Source organism: Nannospalax galili, unplaced genomic scaffold, assembly GCF_000622305.1.
Source record: "Nannospalax galili isolate Female #2095 unplaced genomic scaffold, S.galili_v1.0 scaffold336, whole genome shotgun sequence".
NCBI lineage: Eukaryota > Metazoa > Chordata > Mammalia > Rodentia > Spalacidae > Nannospalax > Nannospalax galili.
Window position 1 is genome coordinate 1651605 of NW_008343385.1, and position 24880 is coordinate 1676484.

A 24880-nucleotide genomic window follows, 5' to 3' on the forward strand; every position below is an offset into this window, starting at 1 on the left:
GAGACTGTAGCTATAAGGAATTGTGAAAGTCCAGGAGTAGAAGAGAAAAGTCCAGGAAAGCATAAGAAGAAAACAGAGATGTTTAAGCACAAAAACCAAGAGAGTTATAAGGAAAGAGCAGCTAACAGTAGCAAATATTTTAGGAGTTAGGAAAGTGATGACCCCTCACTTCCTTGGGCGCTTCACCTGTTTGGTGAAAACTGAATGTATAAGCATCAGTTAATACACACCATGGCGCAAAACAATTAATATACAAATGATTGATTCTTTTTAACAAATGTATAGCGTGCATATGCTTTTAAATAACAGAAGTTCAATCTCATCTATGAAAATTCACTGCAAGATCCCAGAAAAAGGTTTAACTGACAGACTCAAGAAGTATCTTATGAGCATGCAACAAAAATTTTCATTGCTATAGTCCCTTAAAACAGTATAGCTTGAAGTCTTGATATATATTTGGGAAGTGAAAGGGAAAGGGAGGAATAGGGGATACTGTGGGGCACAGATATGATCAGAGTATATTATACACACACATGAAAAACATTGTGAGAGCTGGAGCAATGATTCGGCAGTTGAGAGCACTTGCTGCTCTTGAAGAAGACCTGGGTTCTGTTCTCCACACCCACATGGTGACTCACAACTGACTGAACTCCAGTGCCAGGGGATCTGGTGCCTTCTTCTAGCCTCTGTTCACACACATGGTGCACATATATACACACAGGCAAAACATTCATGCACATAAAATAAATACATCTTTGAAAATAGTCATCATGAAACCTATTATTTTACACTATGAACATACTCTAATAAAAATAAAAAATCAAGTTTCATTATATATAAAAAGTGAAATTATTAAATGATTATTAAGTGGTACGGAAAACTCAGTAATTCTATATTGGCTATGCATCCAGTTCTGTGTCAAATGTTTGGATGTTAAGGCACATGAAGCATTTTATCTTCCAAAAAAAACAGCTTATCGAGCCACTCCTACATTGCTTTATGGTGCCTTAAGTTCTTTTTATTCTAAATATGCTACATCTGTAGAGATGTTGAAAGCTTCTGGACCACATTGCGTCTTTATGCTTCAGAGTCTGCACTTGTGGAGTGTCGACTGATGTCACTAGGTAACACACAGGTGAATAATTTGCTTCTAAAACAACAGTGCTAACCGCAGCAACAGCACACCTAATGAGTAAGTCTCTGTAAAATAAGTGTCAGCAGTAATTATATTTCATAAAAGAAACAATGTTAAGAAATAATGAATGATACACAATTAGAAATCTGCACTTTTTGCTGAAGAAATAAAGGTTATTTAAATAGAAAACTTAGTTCTATTCAAGTACATTGTATTTAAATGATAAATCCTTGACCTTAAGAATATTAATGAAAGACAAGCTGATCCTTAAATAAGACAGCTAGAATGAAGCACCTAGAAATTTAAGGCTCTTAAGTGTTATTTTTTAACATACATAAAAGAATAAATCTAAAGTGGCCAAGCTTGTGGAATGCTGAAAGTAAAAGATAGTCCTTGAAATCTGCCAACATATATTTTATTATCTCCTTAAAACAAGAGATCAAGGTTATTCTTACTAAAACCAAACCAGTGCTTAGTGGATCTTATCAAAAGCCATCAAAGCACTCTAACTTACTGTCAGGCTGAAATCATTAAAGAAGGGGCTTTTGAGTGACTTTATTTGAAAATAGTCATCATGAAACCCATTTTGTTAAGAAGTTACTTTGCAAGTAGTAAAAAGAAACAAAAACATATTATTACTCTAACAAAAGATTATTTCCTAAATGTGATGAGTGATGACTATGAACAGAAGACCGCATTTGTCACCCTGCAGACGCATTTCAGGTTTAACATTTGAAAAATCAAAGGCTTATTCATGTGGAGATTGGCATGAATATCCTTCATAGCCTTGAACATAAAAGTTTCAAGTATTATGGCAAAGTAAAAATGGTAACATGGGCTCATTGAAAAGAAAGTATTTTAAAAGATCCCTTTCTCCTTGGAAAGAGCTCCTCAAAATTTTTCCCCAAAGTACCCAAGACCCCTGATTCACCACTTGATTTAAAGTGATACTAAAAATCACACTTCTGGTTCTAAAAGTTATTAAGAACTTGGCATTCTACTCCATAAAAATATGAACCTGCTTTGCCACTGATGTTGAGGAACATCATGCTCCAGGGTGATGTGCAGGTCCATTCTGCAGTTTCGCACACCATATGGTGGATCTCCACATACCTAGGTCACTAATGTGGGTCTCGGGCAACCTTTGGCTGTTTCGCATGCTCCTCAGTTGGAGAAAATGACCAGAAATGTGGAACTCATAATTAATAACATTTTTCTTCGGGACCCTTTTTCTTTTAGGATCATTTCTAATTGTGCTCCCTAGTTGAGGCAACACAACCACTTTCTTGTCTCAACCAGCAGGTGGACCTTGGTTGTGAGGCATGGATGCCCAGGTTCCACTTGTTTCTGGTTGTCTCCATCTTTGTCTGTATGGGCTTTTCACCTGAAGTCCTGTTCTAAGTGTCTACCTTCCTCCAACACGCAGAGCCCATGTTCACACTGGCTGCTTAGCCCTCAACAACAGCTTCCACTTTGACCTTTGGCCTGCAGGACAGCCCTGAGACAGCCTTCCATGGTGGCAATCTGCTGTTGCCAGCTGTGCCATGACATTCCTGCTGTTCTTGCTTTGAGAACTCTTAGCTAGTGTTCAGAATCCAGGACTGTATCCACCCAGCAACAATATAAATATGCATGAAAGCAATACTTGAGCATAAACATTTTTACTAAATTACACTCTGCTCTCTGGTTAAGGAAATTGAGTAACACTGTTGATATGTCCTCAGGGTTGGCCCAAGATAATTAGTAAAAATAAACATCTAGTCAGGAAATAGGTAACTGCCAGTTTTCAACAGATGAATATTTTGATGAGAAATGCTTTGAAAATTAGATATTTTAAAGCTATATGTTGATAATCTGGTTCATAATCCAAGTACTTATAACTTTTTAAAGCTATAAAGTTCCAAACTTACCAGTCATCACATTGAGTGCCCTCTTCAAAATGGATATTTCCCACAGTTTCCAACTCAGTTAACAAAAATGGGGTCAGTAAGCTGTAGCTTTTCTTCTTTTGTTTTACTTCAGAACGATAAACTGCTTCAATTCTACCAAAACATATGTATATATATATATACACACACACATATCCATAAGATATGAAACATTAAAATTCAAATTCAGCGGTTTGTTAATTTAGTTTAACATCAGTGTTTTTTTAAATGATAAGAAAGTTTAGTGATAACAATTAAGCCAGACACAAAGTATTCTATCCTGGCAGTTCATTGCAAACTTTGCTAACCTCACTCAAAGTATGAGAAGGTGAGAAGACTTTCTAGGATCCAACATGGCTGTAAATCATAGGCAAGTCATTTTGCCTTCTTATACCACAACCCTGTCAGCAAAAATGGCAGTACTAATAACACTTGTGTCTTCAATGGCTGTTTGAGGGTTACATGGTATGGAGCGACCCCCCCCCCCCCCCCCCCCCCCCCTTTTTTGCCTCCAAATGTTACTATTGTTGATATGACTGTAGGGCCAACTGCCTTATGTACTTAACGTCTTAGTAAATGGAAGAGCACTGTGAACTGAGGACTGTACCACAGATGTGCTTGGCTGGGTCTCCCCTTCTGGTGAGTTTCTGTGCTGGTAGCACTCTCTTTCAGTTTGCAAGAAAAATGGAGATGTGACATCAAGCTGCTCAGAGAGGCTCACTGGGCTTAGTTAAGAACGGCTTTCAGCTAAAGCCCAGCTTTGAACCAGTGATGCCTGTACATCTTAAGAACTGGATTTGCTTCATGCTCTATAATCCTTTCCATTCCTCTAGAAAACTGAGCTCAGCCAAAACCCCCAATATGCCTGTTCCTTTGTGCTTTAAATCTCACCGACCCAACAGTTCATTGAACTTACTCATCTAGTTTCTTGTTCCAGAATGCTATCCTTTCATCTAAGGCATTTAGTTTGGTCAATATCTTCTGCTGCAGACCCGATTCTTCCACGACAGTTTCACTATTCCTTGGTTTTTCAACCTCAATTACTTTATCATTATCGACTTTATCATTTTTCCCTTTGCCAGATGCCTTGAGTTCCGCTAATTCCTGTTCCAACTGTTGAAAACAATGTACCAGAGAGCCAAAATAAAAACAGAATGTGGTAAAGGCGAAGTCTTAATTCAGATACTCATTTTTTAGTGAGATTTATTAGTCAATTTAAATGATTAAAGTAGAAATGTAGTTATATAACTAGCCAAGCTTTCAAAAATATGTCAAATAGGTTAAGTTCAATTTTTATGAAAATTGACTGGTAGTCTCTTAATTGAAAATAAGACAAAGAAATAGGTCAGGAAATATTGTTGAGTTTGTTTATTAAAGTAAATTATAAGAAATGCTGGTTTGGGTGTGAATAAAAACTTAAACTTCAAAAATGCAATTTTTAAGATATTAATTTTTCAGTTTTTCAATGTTTTTTCCATTATAGCATCCTAGGAAATTGTTAATCATAGAATATACACAAAAAGAGATATAGTTTTGCTTTTCAGTCTTCTAATGTCTCAAAACTGGATTTTAATATTTTGGGGTTTGTTTTCTGTAATGGGCTTTGTGGCATTAATTTGGATACTTGAAATATTACTATATATTATTTATCTTGATTATGAAGGCTTTGGGTACTACCTTAAATTCTGTGCCCAAGGCGAAAAGTCTCATTTGTTGCACTATGGTAGGATTTCAAGACACTGCAATGTACAAAGTATATTAAAAGAAAATTATGGGGCTGGAGAGATGGATCAATGGTTAAGAGCACCGACTGCTCTTGCAGAGGACCCAGGTTCGATTCCAAGCACCCACAGTGTGGCTAACAACCATCAATAACTTCAGTTCGACAAGGGTGTACTTATACACATGCAGGCAGTACACTCATACACATAAAAATAATAAAATTTTTCAAAAGAAAAATACTAATTATATTTCTTCATTAACATCGTTATATCTAGCTGTTAAAAACAAATTACATATTTTTAAGTGTCTACAATTTATATAACATATAACTATTCTTTCTCACTCTTGCAGATTTTACTTAACACAGATTGAGCATCCTTAATCTGAACATCAGTAATTCGAAAAGCTCCAAAATTTGAAATTTTGACAAATTTTTGATATGTCAACAAAGGATACTTAGCTGGTAAAGTCCATATAAATATTCCAAAATATGTGAAAGATTCCCAAATCGTCATAAGCATTCTAGATAAGGGTTACTCAAGCCATCTATTCATTTATATGCAAAAATGGCAGATTATAAAATGACATCTTGGTCCTGTGGTTTTTATTCAAATAATTTAAATTTTATTAATGTTTTAAGAACATCTTTTTAATTTTCATAATGAAAACTTGCCCACTTCTAGTAAAGGCATTAAATTGATTTAAACCTTAGGGGCTTTTTTGGTGTGTGTTTTTTTTAAGACTTTACTTTTTATTTATTTAATTAATTATTTTTTTGTTTTGTTTTTTGTTTTTGAGACAGGGTCTCCCTGTAGCTCTAGCTGGCCTGTGCTTGTGAGTGCAGGTGCCTGTGAGGACCAGAAGAAGGCATCATTAGCTGCTCTGGAGCTGGTGTTACAGGTGGTTTTAAGCTGCCTGATGTAGGTGCTGGAAACCAAACGCAGGTTCTCTGCAGTGCTCTTAACTGCTGAGCTATCTCTCCAGCCCCTCAATGTTTTTAATGATGACACAGTATTCCACCTTAAAAATGATGAACTTTCCAGGCCAGCAGGGGCTACAGGGAGACCCTGTCTCAAAAAGACCGAAAAAAAAAATAGAAACTTTTCCTCTAGTTAAATATTTGTGTAGCTTCTAGTTTTTATTATTACCAATAGAGTAGTGATGAATAACCACAGAATAAGTATGAAAACAGACTGAAGGAGCTGGGGGTGCACTAGGAGCACTGAGAAGTGGTGTGACCACAGTTGCATTTCTATCAGTGATGCGTAGAGTCCTACACTCATCTTCAGCAGACTAAAACTACTGTATGCTGTGCTTTGATAGTTTTATAGGTGAAAATGGTTTCATGATACATTAGCTAACACTTGCAAATTAATAAATGAGCACTTCTTTCAGGCACGTTCATTAGTCTCTTTAATATATTCTCCTGTAGGGGCTGTAGAGATAGCTCAGTGGTTAAGAACACTGGATGTTCTTGCAGAAGACCCAGGTTCGAATCCCAGCACCCACATGGTAGCTAACAACTGTCCGTAACTCCAGTTCCAGGGTATCCAACAGCCTCTTCTGTCCTCCACGGGAGTTGCACAACACGGGTGCACTTACCTACATGCAGGCAATACACTCATACACATAAAATTTAAAAAAATAATAAATATATTCTTCTCTAAAGTGCTAGTTTATATATTTTCCTCCACTTTCCTGTGCATCTACTTTAAAATCTTGTTTCATAGATACTTTCATACTAAAGATAACATTTCTTTGTGTCATGTTGCTTGAAGATAGTTTTTCAGACATTTGTTCTTCACTTTTGTGTTGGGGAAGTGCATGTGCAAACACATGTGCACATGCATGTAGAGGCCAGAGGGAAACCATAGGCGCTATTCCTCAGTTACCATCTACCTTGGTTGGTTTTTTGTTGTTGTTGTTCGGTCGATTGGTTTTGTTTTGTTTGGTGGGGACAGGATCTCCCTGTAGCCCCAGCTGACCTGGAACTTGCTATGTAGGCCCAGCTGACCTCGATCTCATAGAGCTCAATCTGGCCCCCACCTTATTTTTTGAGGACAAGATATCCCACTGACCTGGAGTTTCTCAACTCGTCCAGGCTGGCTGACTAGTGAGCACCAGGGATTCACCTATCTCTGCTCCCGCAACTCTGGGATTAAAAACACATGCCACTACACCTAGCATTTTGTGGGTGCTCAGGATGTAACTTGGGTCCTTATGCTTACGTAGCGAGCACTTCATTGACCATACCAGGCCATCTCCTCAGCTCGGGGTCTTTACCCTTGTTAATTCTTTTCAGTACAAAATCATCCTTTTGTGATGTTCATCAGTTCAATTTGCTTTGTGATTTCTAGGATTTATTTTATTTGACAGGTTAAGAACAATAAAATAAATTCATCTACTTATTTAGACTTGATTTTTTTCATGTTTTCATGTAATTCTTTACCCCATTGGTATTTACTTTGGGTAAAGTGTAAACTAAGGACACAACTCCCCTACTCCAAATAATTTGACATTTTTTAACACCAGTTGTTGAATAATACATTATTTCTTCGTGCTTTAAGTTACAGAAAGTTTTATATAGACAAGGTTCTGTTTTCAAGTAAATGCCCCTTAACTTTTCAGGGTCCAATTTTAATAAAATAAATCTAATTTATTAGAAATTAAAAGCACATACACTACTAAAATCTTGATTTAAAGGTTTTCCCTTGATGTATGCTTTAATAGTACTAATAAAGCTGTATTTCAGCACTTAAAATAAGAAGATGAATTTTGAGCACAGCCTACAGGTGTCCAATAAAAATACAACAACATTTCTAACATTCTGAATCATAGTGAATCACACAGCTTTTGAAAAATTTCCCAACTACACACACACACACTCACATGTATATTGGTTTGGGGGGTGTGTGTGTGTGTGTGTGTGTGTGTGTGTGTGTGTGTGTATACACCTCACATCTCTAAGTGAATACAGGCATATGTGTGCCAAGCTGCAAGTGTGGAGGTCAGAGGACCACCTCATGTGTCAGTCCTCACCTTCCACCTCGTTCATGCTGCATAGGCCACGCTGGCTGGCCTGCAATCGTCCAGAAATTCTGCTTTGCCTCCCATTCTCGCCTGAGGAGCAGTGGGATTCTAGAAGCATGCTATGAAGCCTAGCACAGTAAGCGTTCTTGCTCACTAAGCCTCTCCAGCTCCTATATCTTTTTTGATTTGCAGATTTTTATACACAGAATGCCTGGAATCAAAATATTTTAGGGTAAATGACTTGCAAATCAGTATCAATCATACACACACAGATTTTGCTGTCTTCTTTGATGATTTCCCTACAATATAGCCACTGACATTTTACATTATTAAATCTTACATTTTTTTTGGCAAAGTTGAATAATTTTATTCGGTCTTCTGGTAACTTTTGTAACTTGCATTTTCTGTCACTGAGCTTTTCAAGTTCTTCACTAAGATGCCTCTGAACTGTTTTTATGCGCATGTTGTAATACATTATTTTTTTCATCACTGTGGTCTAAAAACAAGAATAGAAAACAAAAGAGTAAGTAAAACAAACTACAAGTAATTGTTAATGTTATTTAGGATAACAAGTTCCACATACATTTGGAAGCTGTGTTAGCTTGGCTACAGATGATGGCAGCCAGAGTGATGGTGCTCCCAGATTTGGCACTTAAATGTAGTACAGCAAGATATATCATTTCAAAGAGCCTCCCTGTGTTTAGTGTGCAGGTACGTGGCATGTTCACATTTATTTCCAGGACAAAAAATGAAGATATCGCAGAGAGAATTTAATTTATAAAATATTTAGCTAATGAGACAATACTATAAATATTTCCATTATTTCAACTTAACTCAGGGAAAATAAAGAAATTAAAAAGAATTTAAAAGAAAATGTAAAATTGAGTATAATTCTCTTATTTGAAGCCTGCCTAAAAACAAGATGAACCTCACTTAGAATGATTCAACTGCAAATAGGACAACTGTATCATACTTCTCCCTGCAAGGTTCAGTCATCATCACAGAAGAGTAGGCAGTGGATGTCTGCAATGAAATGGTATTTTCCAGACATGACAATGCCATTGCACACATGAACTCATAGCAGCTGTGAATGCATTCACAAGACCTGCACAAGATCAAGCCAGCCAAAAATCCCAGCATGGGAACAGAGGGACTGATGAAGTCTCACTTAGTGGAGGAAATAACTGGCAGCTGATATGAACAAATTTATATATATAAAAAAATCTGAACTTTAATTTAAGAATTGGAGGGGCTGGAGAAATGGCTCAGTGGATAGAGTTCTTGCTACACAAGCATGAGGACCTGAGTTAGGGGCCTCAGCATAAATGGAAAAGGTAGGCCCCAGCATTGGGGCACTGAGACAATTAAATCCCTGGGGCTCACTGCGTCACCCAGTCTAGCCAAACGGTGAGTCCCAGGTTCAGTAAGAGATTCTATCATAAAAATAAGGTGAAGAGATCTGACCTCTAGATAAAGAGGTACAGGCACTCAATGGCTGCTGATGAAGAATCAGTTTCCTCCAGGGGAGAGCTCCCTGATAGGTCATCTAAGCCCTCCCAAGTGGCCAGCCCTAAACACATGTACAACAAGCACCACTAATGGACTTGGCAGATTATTCATATATATGTGTGTATGTGTATGTAACAATAATATGAAAGAATGACTGTAATATATATTTATATATGTTAAGTATATTTAACAATATGTATGTAATATAGACATATATGCTTATGTAACAGTAATAATCAAAGAAGTCAAGAAATTTAGAGGGGGTGGGGGTATGTAGGAAGAGTTGGAGGAGAAGAGGAAGAGGTGGAAATGTTGTAAATACAGTACTCATGTATGAAATCCTAAAAAAAACTTTTTAAAGAAAAGTAACAAAAAAAGGTAGAGCTCAATAGAGGGCGTTATCTCAAGTCTGCCTCTGGCCTCCATACGAACACATACAAGTGCCCACAAAACTATGCACCACACACACATACATGCACACACACTAAAGCATATGTTAAGAAAGAAAGAAAAGAAAAAGAGAAAATTGACAGATGTTTCTGGTTATTTTGTGTAGTTAGAAAAAAATGGAAAAATCCAATACAAAAATATGTGTCTCTGATAGCTAAAAAGAATTTCCAATGAGTTTTTAGATCTGAAACAAGAATGCATTCATGGAATAGTTTATTTTGCTATAGATGACATATAAGATGCTATGTTAAATTCCAAATAAGCAACTTACTTATACTTATTTCCCATACCTGTTTCCCACTTTCAGTGTTAATATCAAATTCTACCATGAATGTTATTATTTGTATAGTGTTACATGAAACATCCTGCTTGCCGGGTAAAATCAGAATTGGAGTCAAGAAGTGATGACCTACCTACCATTTGTGGACCCAGTCAGAAAGCAGCAGTTAACAGTCAAACCAGTCACAGATACCTATCCCAGCGCACTTACATCTGCTAGCTCCTTGATTTGCTTTGCTGATACATCCAATGTGTCAAGTCTACGAAGAGAAGGCAGGTGATACAGCACATGTGTGGAGTAATTACACAGCTGGCAAACTGGATTTGTTTTATACTGTGGATCATTCAGACATAAATCCTTTAGTTGAGGCAGCCTGGTCAAGTTAGTAAGGTCCTAAAACAGAAATGACAATGTTCAATAATTGATTATGAATGCTCATTTTGAAAGGATGTGTTTAAGATCACCTACAATCCAGTGCAATACATTCTGCTTACAGATTTAAGTACATTAGAGATTTATGTGGCTAAAATGGTTCTGTCCAGTAAAAAACATGTTAAGTTCCTGAAGAAAAGATAAATAATTATTAAATGGCAGGCCCTAGACAGTTATGCATTTTCTATGTATCCTAAGTGCTCCAAACCAATCAACACAAATTCTAGTTTACTATTCCCACAGGTCATCTCTGGTCATATTATAATAGCTCCTTGTTAAAATAATAATAATAATTCTTCAAAGCATAAAAATTTGCTCCTTAATAATTAGTAGATGTGAAAAACATTACCATTGAAATCTACCTGATGATTCAGAAAGTAACCGTGACTAGAAATAATCAGATATATAGAGATTAGAAACACATGTGCATCTTAGTGTCAATTGTATTAAAAATGAATTTTTCTGTAAAAAAAAAAACCAAGTGTGACAACTCTGTGTTGTCTACAGAATACAGTTCATATGTAAGAGCTAACTCTCACATGTACTCTGTATGCAAGTTGAATGATGCTGCTGACATTACTCAAATAGACTCTGACTACCTCCGTGCCTCACTCTTAGTATGGCCACCGCCCCTGCCCAGAGGAGCCTCCTACAGTGCGTGTTAACATGATGCTGGCCAGCCTTTCATATCAAGGATTTCCTTTGTCATTTGACTAATCAGATAAAATTTTACTCCAATTTCTTTTAAAGTACTTACTTAGCCTGTCCTACTGCTTTGTGATGCTCTCTTATAGTTTTCTCTAGGTTAAAAAAAAAGATCTATTTATACTGATCAACTCAAAACTATTCCCTACTCACCTTTCTTCAATATTTTCATATGATGTGGTTGAATAAGTGTCTTCACCCTCACATTGTCTAAGTGATAAATGACATATTTTAAGCAGCATTATACATAATAATCATTAAATCCTTTTGATTATTTCCCTTCATCTTTTTTATTTATTATTTTTATTTTATGTGTATGCGTGTATTGCCTGCATGTAGGTAAGTGCACCTGTGTCATGCAATGCCCTCAGGGGACAGAAGAGGCTGTCAGATCCCTTGGAACTGGAGTTACGGACAGTTGTTAGCTGCCATGTGGGTGTTGGAATTTGAACTCGGGTCTTCTGTAGGAACAGTCAGTGTTCTTAACCCCTGAGCCATCTCCCCAGCCCCCCACCCACCCATCTTCTTAGCAAGTGTTTACTGGTGTTTACTATCTGTCCAGCACTAAGCATTGTGGATGAGTAGCCAGCAGAACAGGTACAGATCCTGTATCCAGTTAGCTTGTGATCTAGCACAAGCTATGCCAACAGGAAATGAAAAACAGCAGAAGCAGCAAGCTAGCAGCAAGCTCTTGCAAGTGGAGGCCACGGGGGCCACTGCCATGTCCTCTAAAGTGAGAGGGAAGGCGTGTGAGAACACTGCAGCAAGTGCAGAGGCCATAGGTGAGGCTGTGCCAAGTACAGTCAGGAAACAGTGATAGCAATAGATAGAATTAGGCAAAGAATTAGCAAATGGGAGGACAGCAGAAGCTATGGTCAGAGAAAGAGTGGCTGGTGGTGGGACTAGATTATGTTTCAACTGAGGGGTCATTGGAAGTATTGCCTTTTATTATGAACAAAATGAGACACCAAGGGAAGGTTCTGAGGAGAGCAGTGATTTGTTACGGCACATATATATATATATATATATATATATAGAGTCAGCTCTTTTAAACCAATTTTTATTATACGTGTATGCATGTATTGCTGCATGTAGGTAAGTGCACCCTTATCGTGCAAGCTTGTAGGTAAGTGCACCTGGGTCTTCTGCAAGAACCACCAGTGTTCTTAACCACTGAACCATCTCTCCAGCCTCCTGTTATGGCATATTTTTAAAGGCTCCATCAAGCTTTGCTGTAAGGAGAATAGATTGAGAATACAGAAAAAACAACAGGGCTGGTGAGATGGCTCAGTAGTTAAGGGAGCCTGCCACCAAGCCTGGCAACCTGAGTTTGAGCCCCAGCATCCACAAGGTAGAAGGACAAAAACGGCCCTTGAAAGTTGACTTCTACCTCCACATGCATACCAGGGCATGTATGCACACTCTAAGTAATTAAAATAAAGCCAGAGGGTTGTGAAGAGGTTGGGGTTTATGTTCTCCTCTGATAAAGCAGGCTGGTGATGGTGGTGTCCTGACCTAGGTTGACAGTGATACAGAAGTTAAGAAACGGCCAGACTCTGGGCACATTCTGAATGGGGAGCCAGTAGGATTTGCTCATGGATTGAGGTAGAATATGAAGGAATATTTGGAGTCAAAAGTGGCTATAAGGCTTTTGGCTTAACAAGCTGGAAGAATGGAAATGTCATTTGGAGAGGCATGGAAGGCTACAGGAAGAAGGGGTTAGGGGATGGGACATTAGTTTGAGGTAGGGTAAGAGATACCTATAGTTCCGAAGAGTAGTCAGGGGAAGTAAAGGGACTAATTTGGGGGTAATCAGTAGATTAAAGGTGTTTTCAGTCATAAGACATGATGGGACTGCTTAGGGAATGAATATAGATAGAAGTGAGGCAGGAGCCCAGCACTGAGGGGCAGTCCACTCTTTAGATGCTAGTAGAGGACAAATCCCCAAACTGAAGAGATGTAGCCAAGACTGGGAGAAAGTAAGAGAAAAATAACATCCTAAGAGCCAAGTCAATAGTTACTTGTTTTAATAGTGCTGAATCATTAAGACTAATTTAACATTAAGGCTAATTTAAATTCTCTGAAGCATCAAGGAGCCCCAAATAATGGAATCAATAAAATTAACCCTTAAATGGGAATTGTTTAGTGCATTTTCTGTAATGTTATGGTTCATAACCCAGGCCGATAAATAGAAAAAACATCATTTCATTTAAACATACCTTAAACGAAGTAATTTGGTTATCAGAAAGGTTTAGTTTTTCTAGGCATTCATTGGGGTCAAGACACCGACCTTCAAGTTAAAAACAAGGTTAAAAACATTAGGGATGAAGATGCAGCTCAGTGGCAGTGTTTGCCCGGCATATCCAAGGTCCTGGGTTCCATCTTCAACATCACAAAAACAAATTTCTTTTTCTACCTTATTTTTGTATCCTGGCATACTTGTGAGTTCTGTAAAATCATCATTTCCTGCATATCAATAACATTAATTATACTACTGGATCATTAATTATCACTGCTAGTGGCTGAAAGTTTCACATTTGAATCATAGATTTAAAAATGCCTTGCTCAGGCTGGAGAGATGGCTCAGCGGTTAAGAGCACTGGTTGCTCCTGCAGAGGACCCGGGTTCAATTCCCAGCACCCACATGCCACATGGCAGCTTACAACTGTCCAAAACTTCAGTTCCAGAGATCCAATGCCCTCTCCTGACCTCCGGGGGCATTGCATGACACGAGTGCACTAACACACATGCAGGCAATACACTCCTACACATAAAATAAATAGTAATAATAATAAAGAAGATATTTTAAAATGGCTTGCAATGATGTCATTTTTAAAAAGTCCAAATAAAAGGAACAAATCTAGGTACTTCATGCATTATTTCAGACTCCGAGTGAAACAGTACATACCAATGTTGCTTATTAGATTCCCTGCAAGGTTGAGGTCACTTAAATTCTTCAAAGTCTGCAAGCCCTAAAAATGTAGACAACACATAATTTAAAAATCATAAGAACCAATAACGTCTTATCTGGCTGGTATTTCCCCGGGTGTGCTGTGTGCTTCAAAAGCATAGAGGAAAGTGGGTTCAGTGAAGCCATCTCTGTCCCCAGCCCCACATTAGAGCCTGGAAAGAATTACTGGAAAAAGACAGAAAGAAAAGTAGAGAGGAAGAAAGATAGAGGGAGTGGAAGAGCAGGGTATTGCACAGTGTTTATATTCCTAGGCAAGTCAAGCACGCCTCCAAACCTCTACTTTGAAAACCTTCTAAAACAAATACCATCTTACCTCTCAGGCTTGTTGTGATGCCTATGAAGGCAATGCTGTATACAAAGCCTCCTGTACTTTGTAACATACAGTATCCACATCAGTGGTCCTTGACACTAACTTCACCATTCACAAATATCTGGCCTCTACCGTGACATGATCTTAAATGCTGTGGTTTAAACTGCACAGTACTAATTGGCTTCACATGCAAACTATCCAAATGATCTCACCTCAATATGTTTTATTATGTTGTGGTTCAGCCAAACAACTTCCAATCTTATTAATTTCTCTAAATTTTCTATTTTTGAAATCTTATTGTAATATAAATATAATTTTTCCAAACTTCTACATTCTTGAAGGCCTTCAATTTTCTGTTGAAAAGGAGATTGAAGAATGTTACTTATGCTTTGTCATTAATCCTCCTAATAAAATAGACCTCATTATTGCAAAACCAGTATCCAGAAAGAGTAGCTAAAATTTTTAAAAGAAAAAAAAATTGGCACCTAAATGTAACAGTACTTAATTTTTTTATATTTCTTTAAAGTTTAGTAAGCTCTATCTTTTTTATATGATTATAATCATTATATATATCTGATTTTACAGGATTCTTTCACTAAAGACCAGCTAACATATTTTCATAATCTTTCATATTATAATCTTTAATAATTATGAAATATTTTATGAAGTTTACAATAATGGTCTTAAAAATTTGCCCTATATTCAGGGTATTTGCATTTGATGATTTTAAAAGCTTCATGTACATAGTTGATTTTGCTGTTGAATTACTTTCCTAGTATAAAATCTTAAAAAATGAATTTCTGAGTTAAAAGGTATGTACTCGTCTATCATTCTTGATATATTTTGCGATATTGCTTTCTAAAATGCATGTTAACCCATAGTGCTTAAGTGAGTCAGTTTTGCTAGTAATATTGGCTATTTGATATGATTTGCTATGATTACCAAAAAGTAGAATATGTGTATGTTTTGAGTCCTTATTTCTTTTTTAAAAAATATTTTATTTTTATTTTATGTGTATGAGTGTATTGCCTGCATGTATGTAAATGCACTTGTGTCATGCAATGCCCACGGAAGTGCACTGGATTCCCCTGGAACTGGAGTCATGGATGGTTGTTAGCCATCATGTGCGTGCTGGGAATTAAGCCTGAGTATCCTGCAAGAACAGCCACTGTTCTTAACCAGTGAGCCAACTCTCTAGTCCTTGATTCCTTATTTCTATTTTTCCTTCGTACCAATCAATTCCTATCTTTGACTATTCATCAGTTTTGATCCCTGCTTCCTACACATATTTTAATGAATTTCTTTTCCAAAGTCAAAAATTCAGGATCCAGGGCTCCTGTGAGATTATATGTTTAACTAACCTCTATGTAGCACTCAGCAATCCAGAGTTCTTTAAGCTGTAAACAAGTCTCCAGCCCTGAAATTTCCTTTATATCTTGAGCAACGATTGTAAGACTTGTTAAATTAGGAAATAACGATAATCCTACTATACAGGGGTATCCTGAGAAAAACATCTCCAGTTTTGAAGTATCTGATCCTTCTTGTCCAACCATCTCATAAGATAAACCATTGCACAAACACTGTTTGAAAAGAAAGAATTTGAATTACTACCTATTTTAAATATTAAAATTATTTTTTACATTACAAAGTATCCATTCCACTGATGCCATTTTTGTACTCCCACAAAAGAGAAAGCTGGGCTACATATATGACTTTTCTATATTTCCAAAAGTTCCAGGGCAGAAGAAATACCCTTCCAGTTAATCCTTACAGCTCCAGAAGGAGTGTAAAAAAGTTCTACTTAGTGGTCTTTCAAATGCTATTGAAAAGAAATTGGATTGGACTCACCAGCTCTTTAATGATTTCACTTTGGTTTAGATTTTCACTTTCAATCATCTCCCATTAAAAACAATGGTCATACTAACATATCTATTAAAGAAAATTAAAAATTAAAAAAAGTATTAGAGTCATGTCACTCCAAGTGGAAAGTGAATCCAAACCTACCAACTATGGGTTAAAATCTTCACCTAGCATTTTTTCAGGCATCTATATAGACCTCTTTCCATCTCTAAAATTTTCTATTTAATTTTTATTTAGTTTTTATTTTTATTAAATGTGTATGAGTGTTTTGCCTGCATGTAAGTGCACTCATGTCATGCAGTGCCCATGGAGGACAGAAGAGGGCGTCAGAGTCCCTGGAACTGGAGTCATGAACCCTTATTAACCACCCAGTGGGTGCTGGGAATTGAACCTGGGTCCTCTGCAAGAGTAGCCAGTGCTCCTAACCACCGAGCCATCTCTCCAGCCCCAAGATTTCTATTTAAAGAACATTTTTAGTATTCTGAATCTAATTCTGCCTTGCCAAAACTCCTCCCATGTTGTCACCTTGGTTCAAATGAATCAAGTACAGTTTTTCTTCTATTCAATAAGCCCTCCGAACACGCAAAGAGAACAGTCATCTTTCACCTCCCCCTTACTTTGCTCCCCGTTGAAGATTTTCAGTTCCATCAGTAGGTATTCCTGTTTCTTTCTTTTTAAAATTTTTCTTCATTATTCTTCTTTTCTTTTTTTATTGAGCTTTTAAAATTTCATACATTTCCCACTCAAATACAGACCCCTTCCACCATCCATGCCTCCCCCTAAACTGTTTCTTTCTTATAAACAGACTGTAGTTTATTTTTCTTATCAAACTGTGGTGCCCAAAACTGAACACAAGTCTCTAAGTTCCAAAAGAGGGATTCCTGGAATCTGGATAAAGACAGAAGTTTTGATCTAGATACTAGCTAAAGAGTTACATTCACTTTTAGAAAGAAATTAGATGACTAAGATCTGTGTGATTTTTGTATATTAGTGTGACTATTAAAGAAGAATTATTGGGGTTTACTTGGTATAGTAATAAATATTCATTAAAATCAATTAATCACTTTCTCTTTTATTACAGATGATATGAACCATAGCATTAATAAAATTAACAAACTTTTCATAAATTTAAATATTTTCGTTATATAATACATTATCTAAAAAGTATAAGAATATTGTTTGTAATATGATAGTATGACAAGATGTGGAAAACAGCATAATTCCATTCACTTCCAACTCCTTCACAGATGTGTATACTCGTACATATATATGCATGTTCATGATTATGTAAAGATGAAATGAGAAAATGTTTTAAGCTGTTAGCATAAGTTACTGTGAGCACAGGTGAAAGGTGAGGTGACCAGAACAGGAATAAAGGTAAGATGAGCTAGGGGCAAAACAGAAGTGAGGGAAAGAACATTTTAAAACATGTTCACTATGAAGACTATGAATGCCTAATTGTCTTTTAGTTTACTGGACTGTTGGTATACATTTAGAATGTTTCCAGTTGGTGGCTAATGACTTAGGCGCTTCTCTGAGCATTTTGTTGAGGAGGACAACATTGCACATTTCTTTTGGTGAAATGACAAAGGGACAACTGTTTTTATACACAACGTGAATGCATCACAGGTGCAATGCTAAGCAAAAGAAAATGTGCACACACGATGAACACACACTGAAAATAAACCACAGTATCAGAATTCTGTATAGTAATAATTCGTTCAGGGAGCAAGTAGGAGGAAGCAAAAGAGGGGCTTCTGGGATGCTGATAAAGGCATTTTTTAAGGTAGGTGCTGACTAAAGGGATGTATTCACTTTGAGAAAATAAATAAGATTTGTGTGATTTCTGTATTTCATGCTTTAATAAAGTTATACTTAAATTTTATTTTAAAAGCACTGATAGGTCCCTCATTTAATTATGTAAAGTCTATCTGCATATGCAGGAATACACACAAATTAAAAATTTAACAAAGATGGCAACTGGAATCCTGCATTTTCCTGTCTTTGCTCCACAATTACAACTAGAATGATTATAGCAAGTTACAAAAAGAGAAATGTATACGCATGCCAGGAAAAGATCATCACCTGCAGACATATCGGTAGAGGTGTCCTCAAAAAGAAGCAGATGATGGGGACTGGAGAGATGGTTCAGTGGTTAAGAGCACTGGCTGCTCTTCCAGAGGATGCAGGTTCAATTCCCAGCACTCACATGGTGGCTAACAACCATCCCAAAACTCCAGTTCCAAGGGATCTGACACCCTCTTGTAAGCTCTGTGGGCACTGAATGGCACGAGTGCACCTACCTACATACAGGCAATACATTCATACGCACAAAATTTTAAAAATTAATAAAATATATTTTAAAGAGAAGCAGATGACATGAGATAGAGAGAAAAGTCATTTGTGCAAACCACACCAAAAGTCAAAGAATTCAGAGAGAGAAGTTTTGCTAAGCAATTGTTTTATAATCTTCTAATTCAGTGCAGCAACTGTTGGGAGAAGGTAGCTGTGGGTCACACATCAGACTGTCAAGATTTGCAGCCAACTATAGCAGTGTGTATTTGTACTCTGGCTTTGTGAACTGGGGACACTGTCCCACCATGGTGAAGCTATGTGGACCCTCTGGAGTTTAGGTGTTGCCAAGATGATGGTATTAAGATGTCATGTCTTTAAGAGGTCATAAGGACTCCTTCCTCATTAATGGATAGGATCAGGTGTCCTAGTAACAGCCTGATGAGGGAGTTTGTTTACATTCTCCCCCTTCTACTTTCTTCCCTGAAAAAAACCTTACAAGATACCAGATACTAGGGACTTGATCTTGGACTTCCCAGCTTACAGAACTATAGAATCTAAATTTCTGTTGTTTCTAACTATTCAGTCCCAGGTATTTTGTTATAGCAGCACAAATGGACCAAGACATTCAGTCAAGGCAGTGAGGAAGAACCTCAGCACAACAAAGCAAAATATGGTCAGAAAATTACCTTAATGCACTGAAGTTTGGGCTCAGTTCAGCCACTCACTGTCACTAGCCTATGTATCAAGGCCCTAATAGATGCCAGACATAAAATGGCAGGGCGAGTAGAATGAGAAAATTCTTCTGATATGCTGGATTTGGAGCAAAGAACTGAATAGACAAGGTAAGCCATGAAATCTGGGTGGCATGTGTCCAGGCAGAGGGAACAACCAATTCAGCCCAGTGGGATGAGAATCTGCTTGATCTATTTGCAGAATAACAAAGAAAATGGATGTGATGGACCATATCAAAGGGAATGGAAACTGGCAGGATCCAAGGTCAAAGAGGTATTGTGGGACCAGAAACTGTGTTACCTTGTAGGCCCTTCCTAAGATTTGGATTTTCAGGTGGTAGGAAATAGGAGGGTTTTGAATGGAAGAGTGAGTAACATCAATGGTGTTGGTATTAAAAAAGGATACGTGTCAGACCCTACTGCTGAAGACACTGCTTGATGCGAACACAGGAGAGGGAGAAATCAAGCTTGGACTAAGCTAGACTTCCTGACACTGGATGGGTGGCTTTCATGGTGCCAAAAGGTGAAATGCAGATGACTGGGGGAAAATCGTCCCCTATAATTCTGCTCAACAACAGACCCCTTATGTTGCACTATCAACATATCAAACAAGATGTTGCTGCTGGTGCAATAGTGGAGTGTCTAGTGTATGTACAACCAGCAAATTTTTGATTGATATAATGCCTGCTCCTAAGGGTGGAACACACATCTGGTACTATAGACCTGGTATCTCCCAATTGGCTAGTTCCTCCAAGGGGCAGGGCCTGCCACGGGGCATGGACTACTGAGGCATGGCTGAGAGCCATCTTGGGACTGAAGCTGTGAGCCAGGAGGAATGCATGTGGTGGTGGGTGTGGAGATAGGGATGGCCCCAGTGCCTCACCCACATGGACGCAAGAGGGGGCATTTACCAACCTGGGATGAGACTGCAGGCCCAAGATGTGTCAGAAAAAGTTAATGGAGACTATGGGCCGGGCCACAGGAGCACTGGTGGCAGGCTATGAGCTGCGGTGCAAGAGTGCTTGTCTCTGTGTAAGTTTCCCAATTTACCCTCTCCCTACCTGAGGACATAAACCATAATAAACTCACATAAAGATATGTTATATGGTTTGCTTGATAGTGCAGGAGACCCAGAGGGAATTAGGGCCACGCCCGGCCAACCCCCTGTGGCAGGGGAGAGTATAGGCCCCAGTGGGAAGCCACTGCAATTGTTTTGTTGGATGGATGTGATGCACCTGCTAAAGTACTGTCCAAGCATTTGTGTTCACACCCATAGGTTAAGTTATTATAGCAGCCACTGGTTAAATGTTCTTGCTTCTTGTTGTTTGTGTTTTTATAGTAGATGGAATCCCATTGAAATGGGCCAACAGCCCATGGGAAACTGACGATGCAGAGACCCAAAAGTTCAGTGCCTTGCCACAATAGGAGGAAGATCATCCCATACCTACCACCTCCTCCAAGGCTCGGGGACTTCTGTGGAAGAGGTTAACAGAAAGAATGTAAGAGCCAGAGGAAGGGGTGAAGTGTTAACTGGAAGGGTACTCTGACCTATAGTCACACCTCCTTCCTATGACATCAAGGAGTTAAGGGGGGGAGTCAGTTACCCTCCCACCCAATCAGTTGACCTTAGCTGCATGTGGGGGGAGGGGCTAAGGATATATAAGCCAAGAATGCCAGGAGGCACCTCTCTCACCATTTTCTGTAGCTGTCAGGAAGTCACAGGGACTATATTTGAGTGTGGGCTTTCCAGTGGGGGGGTGCCCATTCCTCTGTAAATAAACCCTCACCCTATGCTCTGTTAAAAAAAAAAAGATAGGTGTTTGGATAAATACATGAGAGGGATCTAACTAGACTGCAAGTGGGTGGACTTGCCCTGGGGAACATCTGGGGACACTGACTTGACATGGTGGACCTTAACACCCAGGACAGAGTATATGGGTTCCAGTGAGTGGGGCTATGGGAGGGTTCTGGTGGGAATGGGGCTATAAAGATGATTCAGATTGTTTTAAGATAGTCTATATGAAACACAACAAAATTTAATAAAAACAATTTTTTAAATAAAGGATCCCTCTAGCTACTCTACTGAATGTAAAAGCTCTAGGGGTTCAGGGCAGAAACAAGACCAGTTAAGGGATACTGATAATAATTCAAGTGAGAGACAATGGTAGGTCATGTAAGAAGTGATGGGAGCTGTTACATGACAGAGCAGTCTGGACACAAATGTTGCTCGTCCCTTTCCTGCTTTCCACTGGCAACTTCATCTTCACCTCATTCCTGGACCACGAGAAATAAAATGTAGGCTGCAGGAGTGGCCAGGCAAGGGGATGCTTAGTAAGGAACCCCTTGAAAGGATTTAGATAACCCATCATCCATAGAAGGAAGATCAAGTCAAGGAAGGTTTTGTAGCCCTTCTACTGATCAGAAGAGATGCCTGTTTACTTTAGGTTTAATGTCTGTGAGCACTAAAGGAAAGGCTAGCAACCCACCACCACACAAGGCCAGAGTTAGCCCTCAGAACTTGTGAACACACCAAATAGCCATCCAGGTAATTTTGCAAGGAAAAAAAAAAAACTTACTCTAATTCAGTAGTTAATTGACAAAACAAAACTCAATTAAAAACCCGAAGTTTACATAACTACATCTGAACTATGGTCCTTCTCCAATCACAGATGGGCTTTTAAGTAAAGTTTCTGACTCAGTGTGGATGGGAGAATGTCACAGGGTCCCACCTCTAGACTAAGAGTTTTAGGCAATCAATGGACACTGAGGGAGGGAGAATCAATTTTCTTCAAGGACGGGATTCCTAATAGGTTATCTAAACCCGAGTAGTCATCCCTAAACATGTACACAGGAGCACCACTAAATGGACTCAGTGCATTATATACATGTATATTTATAATTGTGTGTATATGTAACAATAATAAAGGACAAGAAATTGAGTGAGAGTGGGGGAACATGGGAGGAGTTGGAATGGGGACTGGGAGGATGGAAATGACGCAAATACAACACTCACGGATGAGATTCTCAACAAACAAACAAACTATATATATGTATATTTATTTATTTATATAAAAGGTGAATGAAATGCCCTATTGGTCAGCTTGGTTATCCTCTTTCACTTTAAGAAAAGCTTCTTTGTGTGTGTCTTTTGAGACAGGGTCTCCCTGTAGCTGCAACTGGCCTGGAACTCGCTATGTAGGCCAGGCTGGCCTTGAACTCACAGAGATTAGCCTGTCTCTGCCTCCAGAATGCTGGGATTAAAGGTGAGCACCACCATGCCCAGCAAAGAAAGCTTTTTATAGCCCTGCTTATCTGTGGGCATAAAGGGCTTTCCTAGTCATCCCCACCCCTGCAGGGAACCAGAAACCACCAGGAGCATTTACCCTTCAAATCACAAATCCTGGATTGACCCAGTCACCTTTCTTTTCTACTTTGAATTTTTAACCAGAAAATTTCACCTTGCCAGCCAGTGGCTGAAATCACCATAAATGCATGGTTTCATTTGGATCTTCAGGAAACAAATGTTTTCTATGTTTCTAATAAACTTTCTCTCTCCTATGAGAGTAGGATTGAAGATAAAAATCTGGGATTCATGATATAGTGTCCTAAACTTTGGCCACTCTCTCATGTTCTCTCCCTCTCTCCCTTCTTCCCTCCCTTCCTCCCTCTTTCCCTCCCTTCATCTGTCCCACCCTCCCTTTATGCCTCCCATTACCCACTATCTTCTCCCTTATCTCTTGCTCTCTTGCCAGATGCTCTTATCCTTGTCCTCATTTTCACAGAAAACAGTGATATGGGATGCATATCCCGTCAATTTCCTTCCTCTCTAAAGCTATATTTCTTTCCAAAAAATATAACTTCTGTCTCAGTAGAGATGTTCTTCATTTAGAGGCTAGGGAGAAGGCTCAGTGGGTAGTGTTTATTGCACAATCGTGAGGACCTCAGTTTGGTTCACTAAGACCCATGTAAAAGTCGGACACCTGAAATCTTAGCCCTGGAAGTGGAGACAGAAGGATCCCAAGAATCTTAGGGGTGAGGGGGAGCACTTGACAGGCCAGTCAGTTTGACTGAATTGGGAAGCTCCAGGTTCAATAGAGACCCTGTGTCAAAAACAAGGTGGAGAGCAATTGAGGAAGACATCCCACATTCACCTCTGGGCTCTGCATACCCATGCATGGGCCTGTACAGCCCCATACACACATGCATATATCACAATAAATAAATAATAAACATATTCTTCATCTTGCCTAAAATGGTCTATCTTTTTTGTCTCTTTCAGAGCATTGCTCTGCCAATCCTTTTTTATTTCCATTTTTCATTCTCCAGGGTCTCCTATCCTCTTCTAAATGAGTATTAGGTCTTCTTGTCTAGAAACCCTTTCTATCCTGCTTTTTAAAAATAGCTACTTTAAAAAACTCATTTGTTATTTTTATTTTATGTGTATGAGTGTTTTGCCTGCTTGTATGTAAGTGTACCCATGTTGTACAATGCCAGCAGAGGTCAGAAGAGGGCGTCAGATCCCTGTGGAGAGCCACAGCCTCTGCCGCCATTACAAGATGGCGCCGGTATCTGGACCTTCTTAACAGTAAACATCCTGCTGCGCCCATAAGGGGCGTGCACAAGAGCCTGCTCTCCCTCGCCTCCTCCCGTGGCGTGATCTCCAGCAACCAATCCGCTTCTTATACGTCATAAATGGGACCTTTAGGGCATATATAAGCAACAGCTCTCCCACTTCTCGGCGTCTTCGGTCTTCATCCTTAGTATGCTATGTAAGAGGCTTATGAAATAAACTGCTGCAGAAGGATCCTGACTTGTCCTCCCGCGTCGTTCTTGCCGGCGAGACGGAAAGCGGTCGGGGACAGTTAGTAAAACTCACCTAGGTAACCACAACTCCAAGTCAGACAAAAAGTACCTGGGGGACCCCACAGTTCAGTTCCTTCTGGAGATCTCTCTTCAACCTGCACCTGCCTTCCTTTCAATAAATTCCTCACATAACTTCAGACTTTGTCCTGAGTGTCCTTCTTGTTGAAGACCCAAGCCTGGTGGGCTTGGGGGGCGTTCGACACAGCCATGTCAGCAATGTCTGTGGAGGCCAGAAGACAGTGAGAACTCCTGGAACAGATGTTCAGTACAGTTGTTAGCACCATGTGGGTACTGAAAACTGAACCCAGCTCCTCTGCAAGAGCAGCCAGTATTCTTGACCTCTGAACCATCTCTCCAGTCCCAAGAACAGGCTTTTAAAACTCACAGTGAATTAATCCTGAACTTCAGCCTTTAAAAGCAAAATTCTCACTTGTGACCCTCCCCATTCTGTCCATGAAGCTAAATAGAAGCATCAGTGCTATTTCAATGAACAGTTACAGGCAGAAGTGAGGCTGGGGGTCAGCTACCAGTGCTTCTGAAAGAGAGCTTAGTTTAGCCTCTGTTACACTGCATGAAAACCATGTTACTCTGCCTTGTTTAATTTGGAGGTGAGACAGTTACAGTCCCTGAATGTAATAGAAATTCTTGATCTTGTTGGC

General features: G+C 38.9%; 1 protein-coding gene across 1 annotated transcript in view; it reads right to left on the minus strand.

Moving 5' to 3' along the window:
• The window catches only part of Lrrc9 (leucine rich repeat containing 9), a 93676-nt gene that overhangs the window by 61547 nt on the left and 7249 nt on the right, over positions 1–24880 (minus strand). Inside the window, exons 2-10 of the mRNA XM_008839494.2 lie at positions 16321–16401; positions 15834–16052; positions 14685–14825; positions 14100–14163; positions 13411–13481; positions 10265–10447; positions 8156–8311; positions 3980–4176; positions 3046–3177 (exon numbers count right to left, since the gene is read on the minus strand). Coding sequence (XP_008837716.2) covers positions 3046–3177; positions 3980–4176; positions 8156–8311; positions 10265–10447; positions 13411–13481; positions 14100–14163; positions 14685–14825; positions 15834–16052; positions 16321–16368 — 1211 coding nt within the window. The 5' untranslated portion in view covers positions 16369–16401. The remainder of the gene's footprint in view (positions 1–3045; positions 3178–3979; positions 4177–8155; positions 8312–10264; positions 10448–13410; positions 13482–14099; positions 14164–14684; positions 14826–15833; positions 16053–16320; positions 16402–24880) is intronic.